The following is an 18,442-nucleotide window of genomic DNA, read 5'->3' on the forward strand; positions in this document are numbered from 1 at the left end:
TTCCTTATCCAAACATTTCAGATTCATTTAACAAATTCAACTTCAGTTTTGTTAAAATATTTCCACTGAATTTTCATGAATTAAATGCATCAAAACAAACTAAGAAAAACGTATCTTAAGGCAAAAAGGGTGAGGATTGCACAGAGAACAATCAATGTAAAAAAAAATGCACAATGTTAGATAGAAGTGGGATCTCAACCTGAATCATGGAAACAAGGACAGATGCCTACAGAGAACTTGGGTACAGATGAAGATGACCAACTACTCTTTCCATTTTTTAGGATGGCAATGAGATTTATGTGTAGTTAACAGAGACTGTTAGGCTTTAATATATGAAATATCAGTAAAATTAGATACCTTCACAATGAGCACAGCTACTGTAGAACTGATTTGGAGACAATTTATATGAAAAATAAAAAATACAAAACTTTCATTAAAAATAAATATATACAGAAATTACAGAAAATTATTCAAGTTAAAAACCAATCATCTGGAAATGGATTTAACAAATTAGAATAAAAGTCCTAATAACAAAATGCATGTGGCTTCATATACTATCCTCTTCGTATTTATTTGGACAGGGAAGCTAAAACTTTTACATTTGGCCCTATAACCAGCATTTTGGATTTGAGATCAAATGTTTTATATGAGGTAACAGTAGAGAATGTCACTTTTTATTTGAGGGTATTTTCATAAATCTGTTTTCCTGTTTAGAAATATAAGCACTTTATGCATTTAGTCCCCCCCCCCCCCCTCCTATTTGAAGTTGTCATGACAAATACAGTATTTGGACAAATTAACTTATAGTGTGTTACATTTAGTCAAAAGTTTAGTATTTAGTCCCATTATTCCTAGCACACAATGACTACATCAAGTTTGTGACCGTACAAACTTGTTGGATGCATTTGCAGTTTGTTTAGTTTGTGATTATGTTTATGTTGTGTTCCAATAGAAATTAAATTAATGGTAAACAATGTTGTGTAATTTCGAGTCTCTTTTATTGTAAATAAGAATAGAATGTTTTCTTAACACAACTACATGAATGTGGATGCTACCATGGTTACAGATAGTCCTGAATGAATCCTGAATAATGATGAGCGAGAAAGTTACAGGCATAAATATCATAACACCTGTTTTTGTTAATGGTTAAGAGGTTAGCGTGTTTTGGGGGCATGATCTTTGTGAATATAACTTTCTCACTCATTATTATTCACGACTCAAGTCATGATTATCCCTAATCATGGTAGCATCCACATGAATGTAAAATATTCTATTCTTATTTCAAATAAAAGTGACTCCAAATTGACACAATACATTATTTACCATAGCTTTCTATTGGACACAACATAAATCAGAAACAGCCAAAACAAACTGCAAATGCATCCGACCCGCTTGTAGAGTCACAAGCTTTATGTAGTCATTGTGTGCTAGAAATATGGAAACAAATAGTCAACTTTTGACTAAATGTAATACACTATAAGTGAATTTGTCGAAATTCAAATGGGTGGACTAGATACGTAAAGTGCATTCATTTCTCAACGGTATAACAGATATGTATGAAAATACCCTCAAATAAAATGTCATCACCACATAAAATATTTGATCTCAAATCCAAAATGCTGGAGCATAGAGCCACATTAAAAGTTTTAGCTTCACTTTCTCAATAAATACGTAGGGGACAGACAATACATGACATATTTTAGGATACTGCAGCAGAAAACCGAGAGGGGGGATTTTAAACAGGATCTGAATCTGTCATTCAGTTTGATATTATTGACCTCCTTTTATGTGACAATACTAGCCTGGTTGCCAGATGTGTTTGTGTTGTCTTGCTGTCTCCAACTCAAGACAATAGCCATCAGAATTGGCAAGAGAGCACACACAGATCTGGGACCAGGCTATGACATTACTAAGGTAAACAACAACAAGATGAATGTAGACTTCTCTCTATACCCTGTTCTCTTTGACAACATTGAACTCAACAATTATCTGTTTGAAGCCATGATGATTGAAAAGCATGATCTCCGTGACGACATTAGAGCACCTGAACATTCCTTCCTGAACGCTGGGCTCTCACATCAACAGGAGCCTGCGTCCTGATTATCTACCCAAGTGTGCAAGTGCACACTCTAAGAGATTGTTCAATCCATGAAAGGGACTGTGCAAGTGCACACTTGGGTAGATATCCATGATGTGGAGTGCTAGTGCCCACAGACAGAAGGGTAAAAAACCAGGACGCAGACTTAAAAGCACCCCCCTCCCCAAAACACTTTACAGAAGGGAGGGGAAGGAAGCGTCGTAACCATGGAACCCACAGAACGGCGGTTGGACATGTGCTGGTTAAAGAGTCTGTATTTCTTGGTTTCCTACAGTCATACACGGGCGCTATCATATCATTGGCTTATCATGTCATTAACTAAAGTCATCAGGAGGTGTGAATGTCTCATCGGTCACGTTTTTCCTCTTTTCTTTCTTCGTTTACAGCAGTGCCTGGAGTGTTCCAAGAGGATGGCTTGAAGAAGCAGTCAGTCCAGCGAATGAACAGTCCTAAGTCCTATGTTTTGCATAGTCTCTCTCAATGCACTTTGTGTTTCCTCTTCTTGTGTTTTTTGTCCTTTTTCTTGCCGGCACACTTCACACAAAACCACTGTTGGTCCTCGGGAGGTGCAGAGACCATCCCGACACAAGGCCTGGGGGGGAGAAAGATGGAATCAGTGAGTGAGTGATTAAAAGGAGGGAAGACGGAATGATCAAAAAGAGATGCATAGTAAGAGTAGATCAGCTTCCCACAGCGTAGCATAAGTTGTATTCTTTAGGTTACAACCAGTCAATGTTCCAACTAGTCAACAGCATCAATTAGTCAATGTTCCTCACTATGGTTTTACAGTAATAACTAGTCAATGTTCCACCTAGTCAACAGCATCAATTAGTCAATGTTCCTCACTATGGTTTTACAGTAATAACTAGTCAATGTTCCACCTAGTCAACAGCATCAACTAGTCAATGTTCCTCACTATGGTTCTACAGCAACAACTAGTCAATGTTCCTCACTATGGGTCTACAGTAATAACTAGTCAATGTTCCGCACTATGGTTCTACAGTAAATGGATGAATTAATCAATGGATGGATGAACAAACAAATTAACAAATTAATACAAATAAATGAATTAATGGCTGGATAAATGAATCCAAACCTCTCTCTTACCAGTGGTACCAGTCATCACAGTCATCACAGCCAATCATGGGACTGCCGTCGTCAGGCTTGTTACAGCCAGGACAGATCCAGACCTTATTTCCCCACTCATCACGGACCTACAGGGGAAACAACATTAGCAACAAGACACTCAGGAGTACAATAGGAATCGGCATCACAGAAAATAAAAGGTGTTTATTATGTATGCCTATGTACACTGAGTGTACAAAACATTAGGAACATCTGCTCTTTCATAGGTGAATCCAGGTGAAAGTAATGATCACTTTTTGATGTCTCTTGTTAAATACACTTCAATCTGTGTAGATGAAGGGGAGGAGACAAGTTAAGAATGATTTTTAAGCCTAGAGACAATTGAGACATGGATTGTCTGTGTGTGCTATTCAGAGGGTGAATGGGCAAGACAAACGATTTAAGTGCCTTTGAACGGGGTATGGTAGTAAGAGCCAGGCAATTTGTGTCAAGAACTGCAACACTGCTCAACAATTTCCAGTGTGTATCAAGAATGGTCCATCACCCAAAGGACATCCAGCCAACTTGACACAACTGTGGGAAGCATTGGGAAGCCAGCATTGACGTGGAATGCTTTTGACACCTTGTAGAGCCCTGTACTGAGGGCTGAAGGGGGTTCAACTCGATATTAGTGAGGTGTTCCTAATGTTTGGTATACGCAGCGTATATCCATTACCTGTTACTATCCGGAGCAATGGAGAACATGCTCAAGACTATGTATACTGCAGTTGTGCTTCTTCAATAAAAAACATATTTCAAAACACATAGGAGTAGAAAGACATATGTTTCCAGCCACATGTCCCTCACTAACTTTAAGCATCAGCTGTCAGAGCAGCTTACCGATCATTGCACCTGTACATAGCCCATCTGTAAATAGCCCACCCAACTACCTCATCCTAGTATTGTTTTTTTATTTTCTTCTTTTTTTTTCTCTCCTTTGCACCCTGGTATCTCTACTTGCACATTCATCTTCTACACATCTATCACTCCAGTGTTTAATTGCTAAGTTTAAATTATTTCGCCACTATGACCTATTTATTGCCTTATCCTCCCTAATCTTATTACATTTGCACTCACTGCATGTATATTTTTCTATTGCGTTTTTGACTGTATGTTTGTTTTACTCCATGTGTAACTCTGTGTTGTTGTTTGTGTCGCACTGCTTTGCTTTATCTTGGCCAGGGCGCAGTTGTAAATGAGAACTTGTTCTCAACTAGCCTACCTGGTTAAATAAAGGTGTTCTCAACTGGCCTACCTGGTTAAATAAAGGTGTTCTCAACTGGCCTACCTGGTTAAATAAAGGTGATCTGAACTGGCCTACCTGGTTAAATAAAGGTGATCTGAACTGGCCTACCTGGTTAAATAAAGGTGATCTCAACTGGCCTACCTGGTTAAATAAAGGTGATCTCAACTGGCCTACCTGGTTAAATAAAGGTGATCTGAACTGGCCTACCTGGTTAAATAAAGGTGATCTCAACTGGCCTACCTGGTTAAATAAAGGTGAAATACATGTTTTAAAATGTTTTTAAAAATGAGCCGTATATGAGTGATTAAGGGGGTCCCACAGGAAGACAGAATAGTCAGGAGAAATACATGAGTAATATAGTGGCATGGCACTCACCACATATGTCTTGACAGTTTCAGTGACCACGCTGCGTACACATGTTTTGCCGGAGGATGCGGGGGAGAGCATGGCAGGGGGAGGGCTGTCAGGGGGAAGATGGGATGCAGGGGGTGCCAACGAGGGTATTGGAGGGAGGATTGGAGGAGGTGGCGGCAGCTGAAGGCGATTGCCGGGTCCAGATTTGGCGGCGGGGGTCTTAGGAGCTGGCATCTTAGGCGGTGGCGGCGGCGGCGGCTCGGAATTCAAGACCACCTTGCTGATAACTCTGGAGATAGGCAGAAAGAGAGAGAGAAAAAGAGGGAAGGCGAGAGAGAGAGACTTCACTTTATATACTCACTTTATATATTATCTACCTCACTTGCTTTGGCAATGTTAATACATGTTTCCCATGCCAATAAAGCCCTTGAATTGAATTGAGAGAAGAAGAGAAAGAGACATCAGAACAGAGCCAATGAGAAATGACTTCATGGGGGTCAAAATTATAGGCCCTGAACCACATAGGACCAGCAACAGCACTTGCTTTGTACATCTATGTATAATTACTCCTGTGTCAGTGTGTGCTATACATGTTTGATGCAGCTGAATGCCTCAGCCAAATTAAGTTAAAAGGTGCAATATGTAGAAATTGCTCAGCATTTCCTGGTTACTAAAAATCTAAAAGTTCGCTTAATTTTAATTTGTGACAAAAAACAAGCCATGTATAGTGTAGATGATCATTGTACCATCTGAACCGCTGTGAAATCTATTTTCAATAACCAAAAATATTGTATTTTCAAATGTTTGAAGCTGGTGTACAAAATCAAAAGTAAAAAAACACAAAAATGTAACTTAAGAACGGGAAGCATAGAAATAGTGCCACATAAAACAGATTTACCTACATACACCAGTCAATAGTTTGGACACACCTACTCATTCCAGGGTTTTTCTTTAATTTGACCCTTTTTTTTTTTTTTACATTGTAGAATAATAGTGAAGACATCAAAGCTATGAAATAACACATATGGAATCACGTAATAACCAAAAGTGTTAAATCAAAATAAATTTGAGATTTTTCAAAGTTTTCAACCTTTGCCTTGATGACAACTTTGCACACTCTTGGCATTCTCTCAAACAACTTCATTAGGTAGTCACCTGGAATACATTTCAATTACCATGCGTTCCTTCTTAAAAAGTTCATTTGTGGAATTTCTTTCCTTCTAAATTAGTTTGAGCTTATCAGTTGTGTTGTGACAAGGTGGGGGTGGTATACAGAAGACAACCCTATTTGGTAAAAGACCAAGTCCATATTATGGCAATAACAGCTCAAATAAGCAAAGAGAAACGACAGTCCCTCATTACTTTAAGACATGAAGGTCAGTCAATATGGAAAATGTCAAGAACTTTGGAAGTTTCTTCAAGTGCAGTCGCAAAAGCCATCAAGCGCTATGATGAAACTGTCTCTCATGAGGACCGCCACAGGAAAGGAAGACCCAGAGTTACCTCTACTGCAGAGGATACGTTCATTAGAGTTAACTGGCTCTCATGAGGACCGCCACAGGAAAGGAAGACCCAGAGTTACCTCTGCTGCAGAGGATACGTTCATTAGCTACCAGCCTCAGAAATTTCACACCAAATAAATGCTTCACAGAGTTCAAGTAAGAGACGCATCTCAATATTAACTGTTCAGAGGAGACTGTGTGAATCAGGCCTTTATGGTCAAATTGCTGCAAAGAAACCACTACTAAAGGACACCATTAAGAAGAGGAGACTTGCTTGGGCCAAGAAACACGAGCAATGGACATTAGACCGGTGGAAATTTGTCCTTTGTTCTGGAGTCCAAGTTAGAGATGTTTGGTTCCAACCACCGTGTCTTTGCGAGACGCCGAGTAGGTGAAGGCACGATCTCGAATGTATGGTTGCCACCGTGAAGCATGGAGGAGGCTTTGCTGGTAACACAGTCTGTGATTTATTTAGAATTCAAGGCACACATAACCAGCATGGCTACCACATAATTGCAGCATCTAAACCTGGCATCCACAATCACCTGACTTTAACTCAATTGAGATGGTTTAGGATAAGTTGGACCGCAGAGTAAAGGAAAAGCAGTCAACAAGTCCATGCGCCGAATACAACAGGTGGAGACCTTACCGCAAAAAACGTACTTACAAGCCCTTAACCAACAATCCAGTTCAAGAAACAGAGTTAAGAAAATATTTACTAAATTAACTAAAAGTATTTCTGTAACAAAACTTAAAAGTAAAAAAGTAACAAGAAAATAACATAACAATAATGAGGCTATATACTGGGGGTACCGGTATCGAGTCAATGTGCGGGTGTACAGGTTAGTCGAGGTAATTTCTAAAGTGACTATGCATAGATAATAAACAGCGAGTAGCAGCAGTGTAAAAACAAAGGGGGAGAAAAAGAGAAACTATTTACATTGATTTACAATGTAAATAGTCTGGGTGGCCATTTAATTAATTGTTCATCAGTCTTACGGCTTGGGGGTAGAAGCTGTTAAGGAGCCTTTTGGTCCTAGACTTGGCGATCCGGTACCGCTTGCCGTGCGGTAGCAGAGAGAACAGTCCACGACTTGGATGACTGGAGTCTTAGACAATTTTTGGGGTCTTTCTCTGACGCCGCCTATTATATAGGTCCTGGATGTTAGGAAGCTTGGCCCCAGTGATGTACTGGGCCGTACACACTACCCTCTGTTGCGCCTTACGGTCAGATGGTGAGCAGTTGCCATACCATTGATGCCGTCAGGATGCTCTCGATGGTGCAGCTGTAGAACCTTTTGAGGATCTGAGGACCCATGTCAAATCTTTTCAGTCTCCTGAGTGGGAAAAGGCGTTGTCGTGCCCTCTTCACAACTGTCTTGGTGTGTTTGGACCATGATAGTTTGTTGGTGATGTGGACACCAAGGAACTTGAAACTCTCGACCCGCTCCACTTCAGCCCAGTTGATATTAATGGGGGCCTGTTCGGCCCTCCTTTTCCTGTAGTCCACGAACAGCTCCTTTGTCTTGCTCACATTGAGGGAGAGGTTTTGTCTTGGCACCACACTGCCAGGTCTCTGACCACCTCCCTATAGGCTGTCTCATCGTTGTCGGTCACTGTTGTGTCGTCAGAAAACTTAATGATGTTGTTGGAGTTGTGTTTGGCCACAGTCGTGGCCACTAACGCAGTCTACACTGCCCTGCAGCTAGCCAGCTAGCTAACGTCCACCGTTAGCTAGTCCACCGTCTACCGATTAGCAGCACAACTATTACACTCAACTGAACGACTTGATTAGTGTAGTGTTAGCTAGCTACATAGGTGTCTTTGCTGTCTTCGTACCCAAGATAATTGTGTAGTTTAGAGTGTGTAGTTTTATGTCGTCCTTAACATAGGAGACTCTGCTAGCTAGCCAACAGCTAGCCAACGTCTACCGAACAGAACTTCTGCACTCAACAATCCGGTCGCATTTCGCTTCGCTCCACAGGTAGTATCACATTTTTCATTTAATTTCATTACAGTACAACGGCTTGATTTGTTTGATCGTAGCTAGCTACATAGCTAGCTACATAGCCGTCTTTGTATCAAAGATAATTGTGTAGTCTAGAGCGATTTCCTAGGTTAGCTAGCCAGCTATTGTCGTTCTTTTAACGCAACGTAACGTAATCAACACTGCTAGCTAGCCAGCTAGCCCCGAATAGCAGCACAGTAGAAACTATTACACTCAACGGAACGACTTGATTAGTGTAGTGTCAACAACGCAGCCAATGCCAACTAGCCTACTTAGTCAACAACGCAGCCTCTGCCAGCTAGCCTACTTCAGCAGTACTGTATCATTTTAATCATTTTAGTCAATAAGATTCTTGCTACGTAAGCTTAACTCTCTGAACACTCGTGACGTGTAGTCCACTTGTCATTCCAATCTCCTTTGCATTAGCGTAGCCTCTTGTGTAGCCTGTCAACTATGTGTCTGTCTATCCCTGTTCTCTCCTCTCTGCACAGACCATACAAACGCTCCACACCGCGTGGCCGCGGCCACCTAATCTGGTGGTCCCAGCGCGCACGACCCACGTGGAGTTCCAGGTCTCCGGTAGCCTCTGGAACTGCCGATCTGCGGCCAACAAGGCAGAGTTCATCTCCGCCTATGTCTCCCTCCAGTCCCTCGACTTCTTGGCACTGACGGAAACATGGATCACCACAGACAACACTGCTACTCCTACTGCTCTCTCTTCGTCTGCCCACGTGTTCTCGCACACCCCGAGAGCTTCTGGTCAGCGGGGTGGTGGCACCGGGATCCTCATCTCTCCCAAGTGGTCATTCTCTCTTTCTCCCCTTACCCATCTGTCTATCGCCTCCTTTGAATTCCATGCTGTCACAGTTACCAGCCCTTTCAAGCTTAACATCCTTATCATTTATCGCCCTCCAGGTTCCCTCGGAGAGTTCATCAATGAGCTTGATGCCTTGATAAGCTCCTTTCCTGAGGACGGCTCACCTCTCACAGTTCTGGGCGACTTTAACCTCCCCACGCCTACCTTTGACTCATTCCTCTCTGCCTCCTTCTTTCCACTCCTCTCCTCTTTTGACCTCACCCTCTCACCTTCCCCCCTACTCACAAGGCAGGAAATACGCTCGACCTCATCTTTACTAGATGCTGTTCTTCCACTAACCTCGTTGCAACTCCCCTCCAAGTCTCCGACCACTACCTTGTATCCTTTTCCCTCTCGCTCTCATCCAACACTTCCCACACTGCCCCTACTCGGATGGTATCGCGCCGTCCCAACCTTCGCTCTCTCTCCCCCCGCTACTCTCTCCTCTTCCATCCTATCATCTCTTCCCTCTGCTCAAACCTTCTCCAACCTATCTCCTGATTCTGCCTCCTCAACCCTCCTCTCCTCCCTTTCTGCATCCTTTGACTCTCTATGTCCCCTATCCTCCAGGCCGGCTCGGTCCTCCCCTCCCGCTCCGTGGCTCGACGACTCATTGCGAGCTCACAGAACAGGGCTCCGGGCAGCCGAGCGGAAATGGAGGAAAACTCGCCTCCCCTGCGGACCTGACATCCTTTCACTCCCTCCTCTCTACATTTTCCTCTTCTCTCTCTGCTGCTAAAGCCACTTTCTACCACTCTAAATTCCAAGCATCTGCCTCTAACCCTAGGAAGCTCTTTGCAACCTTCTCCTCCCTCCTGAATCCTCCTCCCCCCCCCCCTCCTCCCTCTCTGCAGATGACTTCGTCAACCATTTTGAAAAGAAGGTCGACGACATCCGATCCTCGTTTGCTAAGTCAAACGACACCGCTGGTTCTGCTCACACTGCCCTACCCTGTGCTCTGACTTCTTTCTCCCCTCTCTCTCCAGATGAAATCTCGCGTCTTGTGACGGCCGGCCGCCCTACAACCTGCCCGCTTGACCCTATCCCCTCCTCTCTTCTCCAGACCATTTCCGGAGACCTCCTCCCTTACCTCACCTCGCTCATCAACTCATCCCTGACCGCTGGCTACGTCCCTTCCGTCTTCAAGAGAGCGAGAGTTACACCCCTTCTGAAAAAACCTACACTCGATCCCTCCGATGTCAACAACTACAGACCAGTATCCCTTCTTTCTTTTCTCTCCAAAACTCTTGAACGTGCCGTCCTTGGCCAGCTCTCCCGCTATCTCTCTCAGAATGACCTTCTTGATCCAAATCAGTCAGGTTTCAAGACTAGTCATTCAACTGAGACTGCTCTTCTCTGTATCACGGAGGCGCTCCGCACTGCTAAAGCTAACTCTCTCTCCTCTGCTCTCATCCTTCTAGACCTATCGGCTGCCTTCGATACTGTGAACCATCAGATCCTCCTCTCCACCCTCTCCGAGTTGGGCATCTCCGGCGCGGCCCACGCTTGGATTGCGTCCTACCTGACAGGTCGCTCCTACCAGGTGGCGTGGCGAGAATCCGTCTCCACACCACGTGCTCTCACCACTGGTGTCCCCCAGGGCTCTGTTCTAGGCCCTCTCCTATTCTCGCTATACACCAAGTCACTTGGCTCTGTCATAACCTCACATGGTCTCTCCTATCATTGCTATGCAGACGACACACAATTAATCTTCTCCTTTCCCCCTTCTGATGACCAGGTGGCGAATCGCATCTCTGCATGTCTGGCAGACATATCCGTGTGGATGACGGATCACCACCTCAAGCTGAACCTCGGCAAGACGGAGCTGCTCTTCCTCCCGGGGAAGGACTGCCCGTTCCATGATCTCGCCATCACGGTTGACAACTCCATTGTGTCCTCCTCCCAGAGCGCTAAGAACCTTGGCGTGATCCTGGACAACACCCTGTCGTTCTCAACTAACATCAAGGCGGTGGCCCGTTCCTGTAGGTTCATGCTCTACAACATCCGCAGAGTACGACCCTGCCTCACACAGGAAGCGGCGCAGGTCCTAATCCAGGCACTTGTCATCTCCCGTCTGGATTACTGCAACTCGCTGTTGGCTGGGCTCCCTGCCTGTGCCATTAAACCCCTACAACTCATCCAGAACGCCGCAGCCCGTCTGGTGTTCAACCTTCCCAAGTTCTCTCACGTCACCCCGCTCCTCCGCTCCCTCCACTGGCTTCCAGTTGAAGCTCGCATCCGCTACAAGACCATGGTGCTTGCCTACGGAGCTGTGAGGGGAACGGCACCTCAGTACCTCCAGGCTCTGATCAGGCCCTACACCCAAACAAGGGCACTGCGTTCATCCACCTCTGGCCTGCTCGCCTCCCTACCACTGAGGAAGTACAGTTCCCGCTCAGCCCAGTCAAAACTGTTCGCTGCTCTGGCCCCCCAATGGTGGAACAAACTCCCTCACGACGCCAGGACAGCGGAGTCAATCACCACCTTCCGGAGACACCTGAAACCCCACCTCTTTAAGGAATACCTAGGATAGGATAAAGTAATCCCTCTCACCCCCCCTCCCCCTGAAAAGATTTAGATGCACTACTGTTCCACTGGAGGTCATAAGGTGAATGCACCAATTTGTAAGTCGCTCTGGATAAGAGCGTCTGCTAAATGACTTAAATGTAAATGTAAATGTGAACCGGGAGTACACGAGGGGACTATGTATTAGAGGTCGACCGACTATGATTTTTCAACGCCGATACCGATTATTGGAGAACCAAAAAAGAACCAAATGTATTTTTAATAATGACAATTACAATACTGAATGAACACTTATTTTAACTTAATATCATACATCAATAAAATAAATGTAGCCTCAAATAAATAATGAAACATATTTAAACCAAATTGAACAATGAAAAACAAAGTGTTGGACAAGAAAGTAAGAGTGCAATATGTGCTATGTAAGAAAGCTAACGTTTAAGTTCCTTGCTCAGACCATGAGAACATATGAAAGTTGGTGGTTCCTTTTAACATGAGTCTTCAATATTCCCAGGTAAGAAGTTTTAGATTGTAGTTATTATAGGAATTATAGGACTATTTCCCTCTATACCATTTGTATTTCATTAACCTTTGACTAATGGATGTTCTTATAGGCACTTTAGTATTGCCAGTGTAACAGTATAGCTTCCGTCCTCTCCTCGCTCCTCCCTGGACTCGAACCAGGAACACAACGACAACAGCCACCCTCGAAGCAGCGTTACCCACGCAGAGCAAGGGAAACAACCACCCCAAGGCTCAGAGCGAGTGACATTTGAAACGCTATTAGCGCGCGCTAACTAGCCAGTCATTTCACTTCGGTTACACGAGCCTCATCTCGGGAGTTGATAGGCTTGGAGTCAAACAGCGCAATGCTTGACGCACAACGAAGAGCTGCTGGCAAAACGCACGAAAGAGCTGTTTGAATGAATGTTAACGCACCTGCTTCTGCCTACCACCACCCAAGTCAGATACTTAGATACTTGTATACTCAGTCAGATTATACACAACGCAGGACCCGCTAGATAATATCTAGTAATATCATCAACCATGTGTAGTTAACTAGTGATTATGATTGATTGATTGTTTTTTATAAGATAAGTTTAATGCTAGCTAGCAACTTACCTTGGCTTGCTGCATTCGCGTAATAGGCAGTCTCCTTGTGGACTGCAAAGAGTGCAACGGTCGTTGTTGCGTTGGACTAGTTAACTGTAAGGTTGCAAGATTGGATCCCCCGAGATGACAAGGGGAAAATCTGTTGTTCTGCCCCTGAACGAGGCAGGTAACCCACCATTCCTAGGCCGTCATTGAAAATAAGAATGTGTTCTTAATTGACTTGCCTAGTTAAATAAAGATGTACATTTATTTTTTATTTTTTAAAGAATCTGCAAAATCGGTGTCCAAAAATTGGTTTCCGATTGTTATGAAAACTTGAAATCGGCCCTAATTAATCGGTCGACCTCTACTATGCATGCACTCCTGAGGGGCCCCAGTGTTGAGGATCAGCGTGACAGATGTGTAGTTGCCTACCCTTACCAGCTAGGGTCCTTAGCTTAGTGATGAGCTTTGTGGGCACTATGGTGTCAAATGCTAATTAATCTGTAGCCAGTGAACCTCGTAGGTGTTTCTTTTGTTTAGGTGGGAAAGGTATGTGAATTGGAGTGGTCTAGGGTTTCTGGCATGATGGTGTTGATGTGAGCCATGACCAGCCTTTCAAAGCACTTCATGGCTACCGACGTAAATGGGGCGGCAGGTAGCCTAGTGGTTAGAGCGATGGACTAGTAACCGAAAGGTTGCAAAATCGAATCCCCGAGCTGACAAGGTAAAACAAATCCATTGTACTGCCCCTGAACAGGCAGTTAACCCACTGTTCCTAGGCCATCATTGAAAATAAGAATTTGTTCTTAACTGACTTGCCTAGTTAAATGCAGGTAAAATTTAAAAAATGCTATGGGGCAGTAGTCGAAAAGAGTCTGCTACGAAAAGACTCTGCTACGGGGCAGTAATCATTTAGCAGGTTACCTTCGCCTTCTTGGGCACAGTGACTATGGTGGTCTGTTTGAAACATGTAGGTATTACAGACTCGGTCAGGGAGAGGTTGAAAATGTCAGTGTAGACACTTGCCAGTTGGTCCGCGCATGCTTTGAGTACTGTCCGTCCTGGTAATCCGCCTGGCCACGCGGTTTTGTGAATGTTGACCTGTTTAAAGGTCTTGGCTACGGAGAGAGTGATCACACAGTCGTTTGGAACAGCTGGTGCTCTCATCCATACTTCAGTGTTGTTTGTCTCGAAGCGAGCATAAAAGGCATTTAGCTCATCCGGTAGGCTCGCGTCACTGGGCAGCTCACGGCTGAGTTTCTCTTTGTAGTGCTCAGCATATGTGGGAACTCCTTCAAGACTGTTGGAAAAGCATTCCAGGTGAAGCTGGTTGAGAGAATGCCAAGACTGTGCAAAGCTGTCATCAAGGCAAAGGGTGGCTACTTTGAAGAATCTAAAATATATTTTGATTTGTTTAACACTTTTTTGGTTACATGATGATTCCATTTGTGTTATTTCATAGTTTTGATGTCTTCACTATTATTCTACAATGTAGAAAAAAGTGAAAATAAAGAAAAACCCTTGAATGACTAGGTGTGTCCAAACTTTTGACTGGTACTGTCCAATGCCGCTCTGACATATATGTATATATATTCTTAATCCATGTATTACTTATATTTAGGTGTATTTTGGAGTACATGTTGTGAAACTGTTAGATATTACTTGTTAGATATTACTGCACTGTCGGAGCTAGAAGCACAAGCATTTCGCTACACTCGCAATAACATCTGCTAAACACGTGTATGACCAATACATTTGAATTGATTTCTGTCAAAAAAATATATATATTAAAAACCTGTTTTCACTTTGTAACTATGGGGTATTGTGTGTAGACTGATGAGGATTTGTTTTTATTTAATAGAATAAGGCTGTAACGTAACAAAAAGTGAAAAAAGTCAAGGGGTCTGAATACTTTCTGAATGGACTATTAAAGTTGTATTGATTTGAATTGAGAAACTTACATTTTGTCCTGTCCAGCCCCCACCCTCAGGGTCAGCCTGGGGATGACAGGAGACGGGACAGTCACTGGAGTCTCCACCCTCACCTGGAACAGTGGGGAAAAGAAGGAGGAGCAACGTTGTTATTGTGTGTGTGTGCATAAGATGCTTCACTAATGTTTTATAAAACGCTACACTACAAACCAATCCTGGGAAAAGACAAGTTACCTTTTCTAGTCTGATCTTCTCTTTTTCCTTCTCTCGCTTCTCCTTCTCTTTCTTCTTCTCCTCTTTATCTCTCTCCTTTTCCTTCTCCTTGTCTTTATCTTTCTTCTTCTTCTTCTTCTTCTCGTCTTTCTTCTTGTCCTTCTCCTTGCTCTTCACATCCTTGTCCTGGAGGATGGGGGGAAGAGGGGGCAACATCGAGGGGATGCGGAGACACGTCGACGGGCTGAACAGGACAGGCATGTCACTCAAACTGAACGGGGTGAGGGAGGATATCTTCTGCCTGTCCTTGCCCTTCTCCCGCTTGTCTTTGTCCTTCTTGCTCTTCTCCTTGTCCTTCTTCTTGTCTTTGTGTTTGTCCTTCTCCTTCTTGCCGCTGCCATCCCCTCCACCGCGGGACTTGATCTTGATCATGGAGCCCTCCGGACTGCCAAACCCTGACATCTGACCCTGGAAGTGTTCCCTGAGGTCGTCCTTGTTTCCAAGGTCCTTCCATGGTATCTTGGCCTCTTTGGAGAAAGAATCTTTGCTCTTGTCCCTGTTCTTATCCTTGTTCTTCTCTTTCATCTTCCCCCTGTCCTTATCCCTCTCTTTATCTTTCGGTTTCTCTCCTTTCTCCTTCTTCTTCATCTTTGTCTTGAGCTCCTTCTTCAGTTTCTTCTTGATGTCAGCCGAGGAGACGAGTTTGTTCTTCTCCTGGAACATCTTGAGGAAGGGCTCCGGCGTCGGGGGTGAGGCGGACGCTGAGGCGAGGTACGATTCGTCCTGGGGCTGTCCTGCTGAGGGATCCCCCTGGTTTACCTTGCGTATGACCTCGTTGATGGAGTCGTCCATGGTCCAGCTCCCGGGGCCGCCACCTGCGTTGAGGTGTAGTGGCGTGGACAAGTCTTTAGCCATGGTGTTGGCTCCCAGTGAGAGTTTAGGCATTCCTCCTGGCTCCATGATAGTGAGCCTGCGGGGAGAGGAGAAGCCATCGTTCTCCGACTCGCAGCCCGACGAGAAGGCGAAGGGGTCGGGCTCCCGCTCGGCGCATGCCCTGGCGATCACAGTGTCGATGGAGTCGTCGATATCGGCGTTGTTGGTGCCAGGTTCGACGAGTTTACTAGAGACGAAACCTGCAAGCTCGTGGTCCTCTAGGCTCTGCACGTGGATATTCTCCTTCCCCATCCTCTCACTGAGGGCTGACAGGGGCAGCCTCTGTAGGCCAAGGACCTGAGCCTCAGACTTGCCCTGGGGGTGAGACCCAGACTTGGCTCCAGAGCCTATCTTGGGGCTCTTGGGACTTTTAGGGCTTTTGGTCCGGCAAGGTGACTTTTTCCTTTCCTTGGAAGATTTGGGCGAGCGGATGGGGCTGCCTGACATAGGCCCACCAGCGTTGACCCCCTTGGGGGACTTAGTCCGTGGCCTGCTGGGGGATGAGCCCTTGGGCCCTTTGCGGCCTTGACTGCCATGTGACTTATGATCTGAGTGTCTCCCGGGGGTCACCGGCTGGGGTCTGAACAACATTGGAGGCCCAGGTGTCTCAGGGGACATAGACATTGAACCCAGGCTGTCGTGAGAGTGGGAGGCCATCATGCCTGGAGGAACACGCTGGGGGTTGAGGGAGGTGAGGGGCTCCCTGGGCTCCATGCTCCAGTCGGGGCTGAAGCCAGAGTGCATGCGAGGCCTCTTGGAGGTGGGCATCATACCCATGGCGGCATCGGGGCTGTCCAGGTGTCTCTTCACAGGGTGGTTCTCATCGTTCACCACCTCGTCATCATCCATATCCTCGTCGGTATCCTCCAGCGGGACCTGCATGGCCTCAGCAGAGGTGCCCATGTCAGCCAGGGCTTCCTCCTCTTCTGCAGTTGAGAAAGAGAGATATAATACTGAGTTAAATCAATCACTAAATCTTCTAGGGTCTGATTGGCATTGAATTAAAGGTCAAGGATAAAAACATTATCTGTTTGACAAAACCCCATAAACACACAAATACAGAAGCATACTCTCCCCATCACTCCCTATCTCACAACATTCTCCATGCACAACTGTTCTCCATAGAGGTAAGTTGTGTAACACAAACACACACAATGCTACAGCCTTACCTTCCTGTAGTGAGACCAAGGGTGGCATATAATCTGGAATGTAGTCCTTCCTCTCCTCTGCGTCCCACCGGACCCCCACTCCAGGCTGAGGGAACTGCAGCACGTTGTTCTTGCTGAGGGGGAAGAGGGGCGTCTGCTGGGCAAACCCTATGGGCTCCAGGTTGTGGACATAGTCCTCCAGCTCAGATAGACTCACCCCCAGCAGCCTAAATGCCTGGCCTACGTCATCCAGCACTGGGTCTGTTCTCCCATCTAGGAACAGACAGGAGAATGCATGAGACATCAAAACGAAAGGCCTTCTTTTACATGCATCTTCCTAAGGGTCAAACCCAAGGGGTGAGACTGTGAATGGACAACAAGGATCATACCATACCAGGACTTGTCAGCATACAGTATTTCCTTTGTCAAACAGATCCTCCTCTTTCTTAAATCCTGGTTTGATTGAGCCAAAATGAAGATATCCTAAACCATTAGCTGTTATGTCGTCAGCATATAGTTACTTTTCTGTCATTTCATCCTGTACAATTATTGACAAACCTACTACATTTTATAGGACAGTATTTTCTTAAAAGCCATTCTAAAATGAGATACCACACTGTTTTCCTTCTCTGCCATGTTGAACACTCCCCTGTGTTGACATCTGAGCTAACCATGTCGGACACAGCATGACAGGTTTTTAGAGAAACACAAATACACATGGCCAAAACATACACAATTAAGCTAACAGCCACATACATGCAATACTTAGGAAATGTATACTCGCAAACATAACCAAGTCTGGTCATTGATTACATAATGTGGCTTACTAACATAGTTGGTTAGCAGCTTGGTTATGTTTACTGAAAATGTATATTATTAGAACTAACGTTAGGCCTCGGTTGGAGGGGGCGCTTAGTCACAGAGCCGGGAATAAACAACGTGACTCAATACCTAGCCAGATCACTTGCACTTCAAGTAGACATTTCAGAAATACAGTACTTACAGAGCTCCGAATATCGATGACAACCCCTGGCCAACTGCTGGATATATCTGTGCAGAACATCGGAAAGCAGGTCGCAGGCGGTGAGCTGCACCGCATCCCAGCCCAACGCTTGGCAGATCTGCGCCACCGACACACGCAGCAGCGAGCGGGCATAACTCTCGCACATCACGCTGACTTTAGTAACGGTCGTGGCTTCGTCAATCCCTACTATAGAACATCTTCCTGGTCTTCATGATGCATGAAATACATGCAGGTCGCGAACAAAACGCTAGATGAGGGTTAATTTTGACATCTATTCAAGTAAATATGTTGGCGGTCTTGTCAGAGCCGCCATCTTGTTTCCACCGACAAAAACCATCGATTTGACATGCGCAAAAACATGGGACAACCACAGAAGAAAGGTA

At 44.9% G+C, this 18,442-nt stretch overlaps 1 protein-coding gene across 2 annotated transcripts; it reads right to left on the minus strand.

Annotated features, from left to right (window-relative positions):
• On the minus strand, positions 1 to 18,391 carry LOC115133929 (transcription initiation factor TFIID subunit 3-like). Of its 2 annotated transcripts, XM_029667369.2 has the most exons (7): positions 18,039 to 18,387; positions 17,057 to 17,308; positions 14,976 to 16,813; positions 14,772 to 14,854; positions 4,845 to 5,112; positions 3,206 to 3,312; positions 1 to 2,690 (listed from the first exon to the last, which is right to left on the minus strand). In XM_029667369.2, exons 1-7 carry the CDS (start codon positions 18,202 to 18,204, stop codon positions 2,576 to 2,578), a joined length of 2,829 nt encoding a protein of 942 aa, XP_029523229.2. In that variant the 5' UTR covers positions 18,205 to 18,387; the 3' UTR covers positions 1 to 2,575. The 2 variants fall into 2 exon arrangements, with proteins under 2 accessions (XP_029523229.2, XP_064878391.1); XM_065022319.1 differs by lacking the exons at positions 1 to 2,690; positions 3,206 to 3,312; positions 4,845 to 5,112 and adding an exon at positions 12,053 to 14,110 and having other exon boundaries at positions 18,039 to 18,391.
• Between the last annotated feature and the right edge of the window lie 51 nt (positions 18,392 to 18,442).

Source organism: Oncorhynchus nerka, linkage group LG9a, assembly GCF_034236695.1.
Source record: "Oncorhynchus nerka isolate Pitt River linkage group LG9a, Oner_Uvic_2.0, whole genome shotgun sequence".
Classification (NCBI taxonomy): domain Eukaryota; kingdom Metazoa; phylum Chordata; class Actinopteri; order Salmoniformes; family Salmonidae; genus Oncorhynchus; species Oncorhynchus nerka.

Excerpts from the sequence above, each read along its gene's own strand:
- LOC115133929 (XM_029667369.2), bottom strand. The coding sequence starts at position 18,204 with ATGTGCGAGAGTTATGCCCGCTCGCTGCTGCGTGTGTCGGTGGCGCAG. Across the intron at positions 17,309-18,038 it reads TCATCGATATTCGGAGCTCT|ATGGGAGAACAGACCCAGTG; the intron begins GTAAGTACTGTA and ends GTCTGTTCCTAG. Across the intron at positions 14,855-14,975 it reads AGAAGATCAGACTAGAAAAG|GTGAGGGTGGAGACTCCAGT; the intron begins GTAACTTGTCTT and ends CCACTGTTCCAG.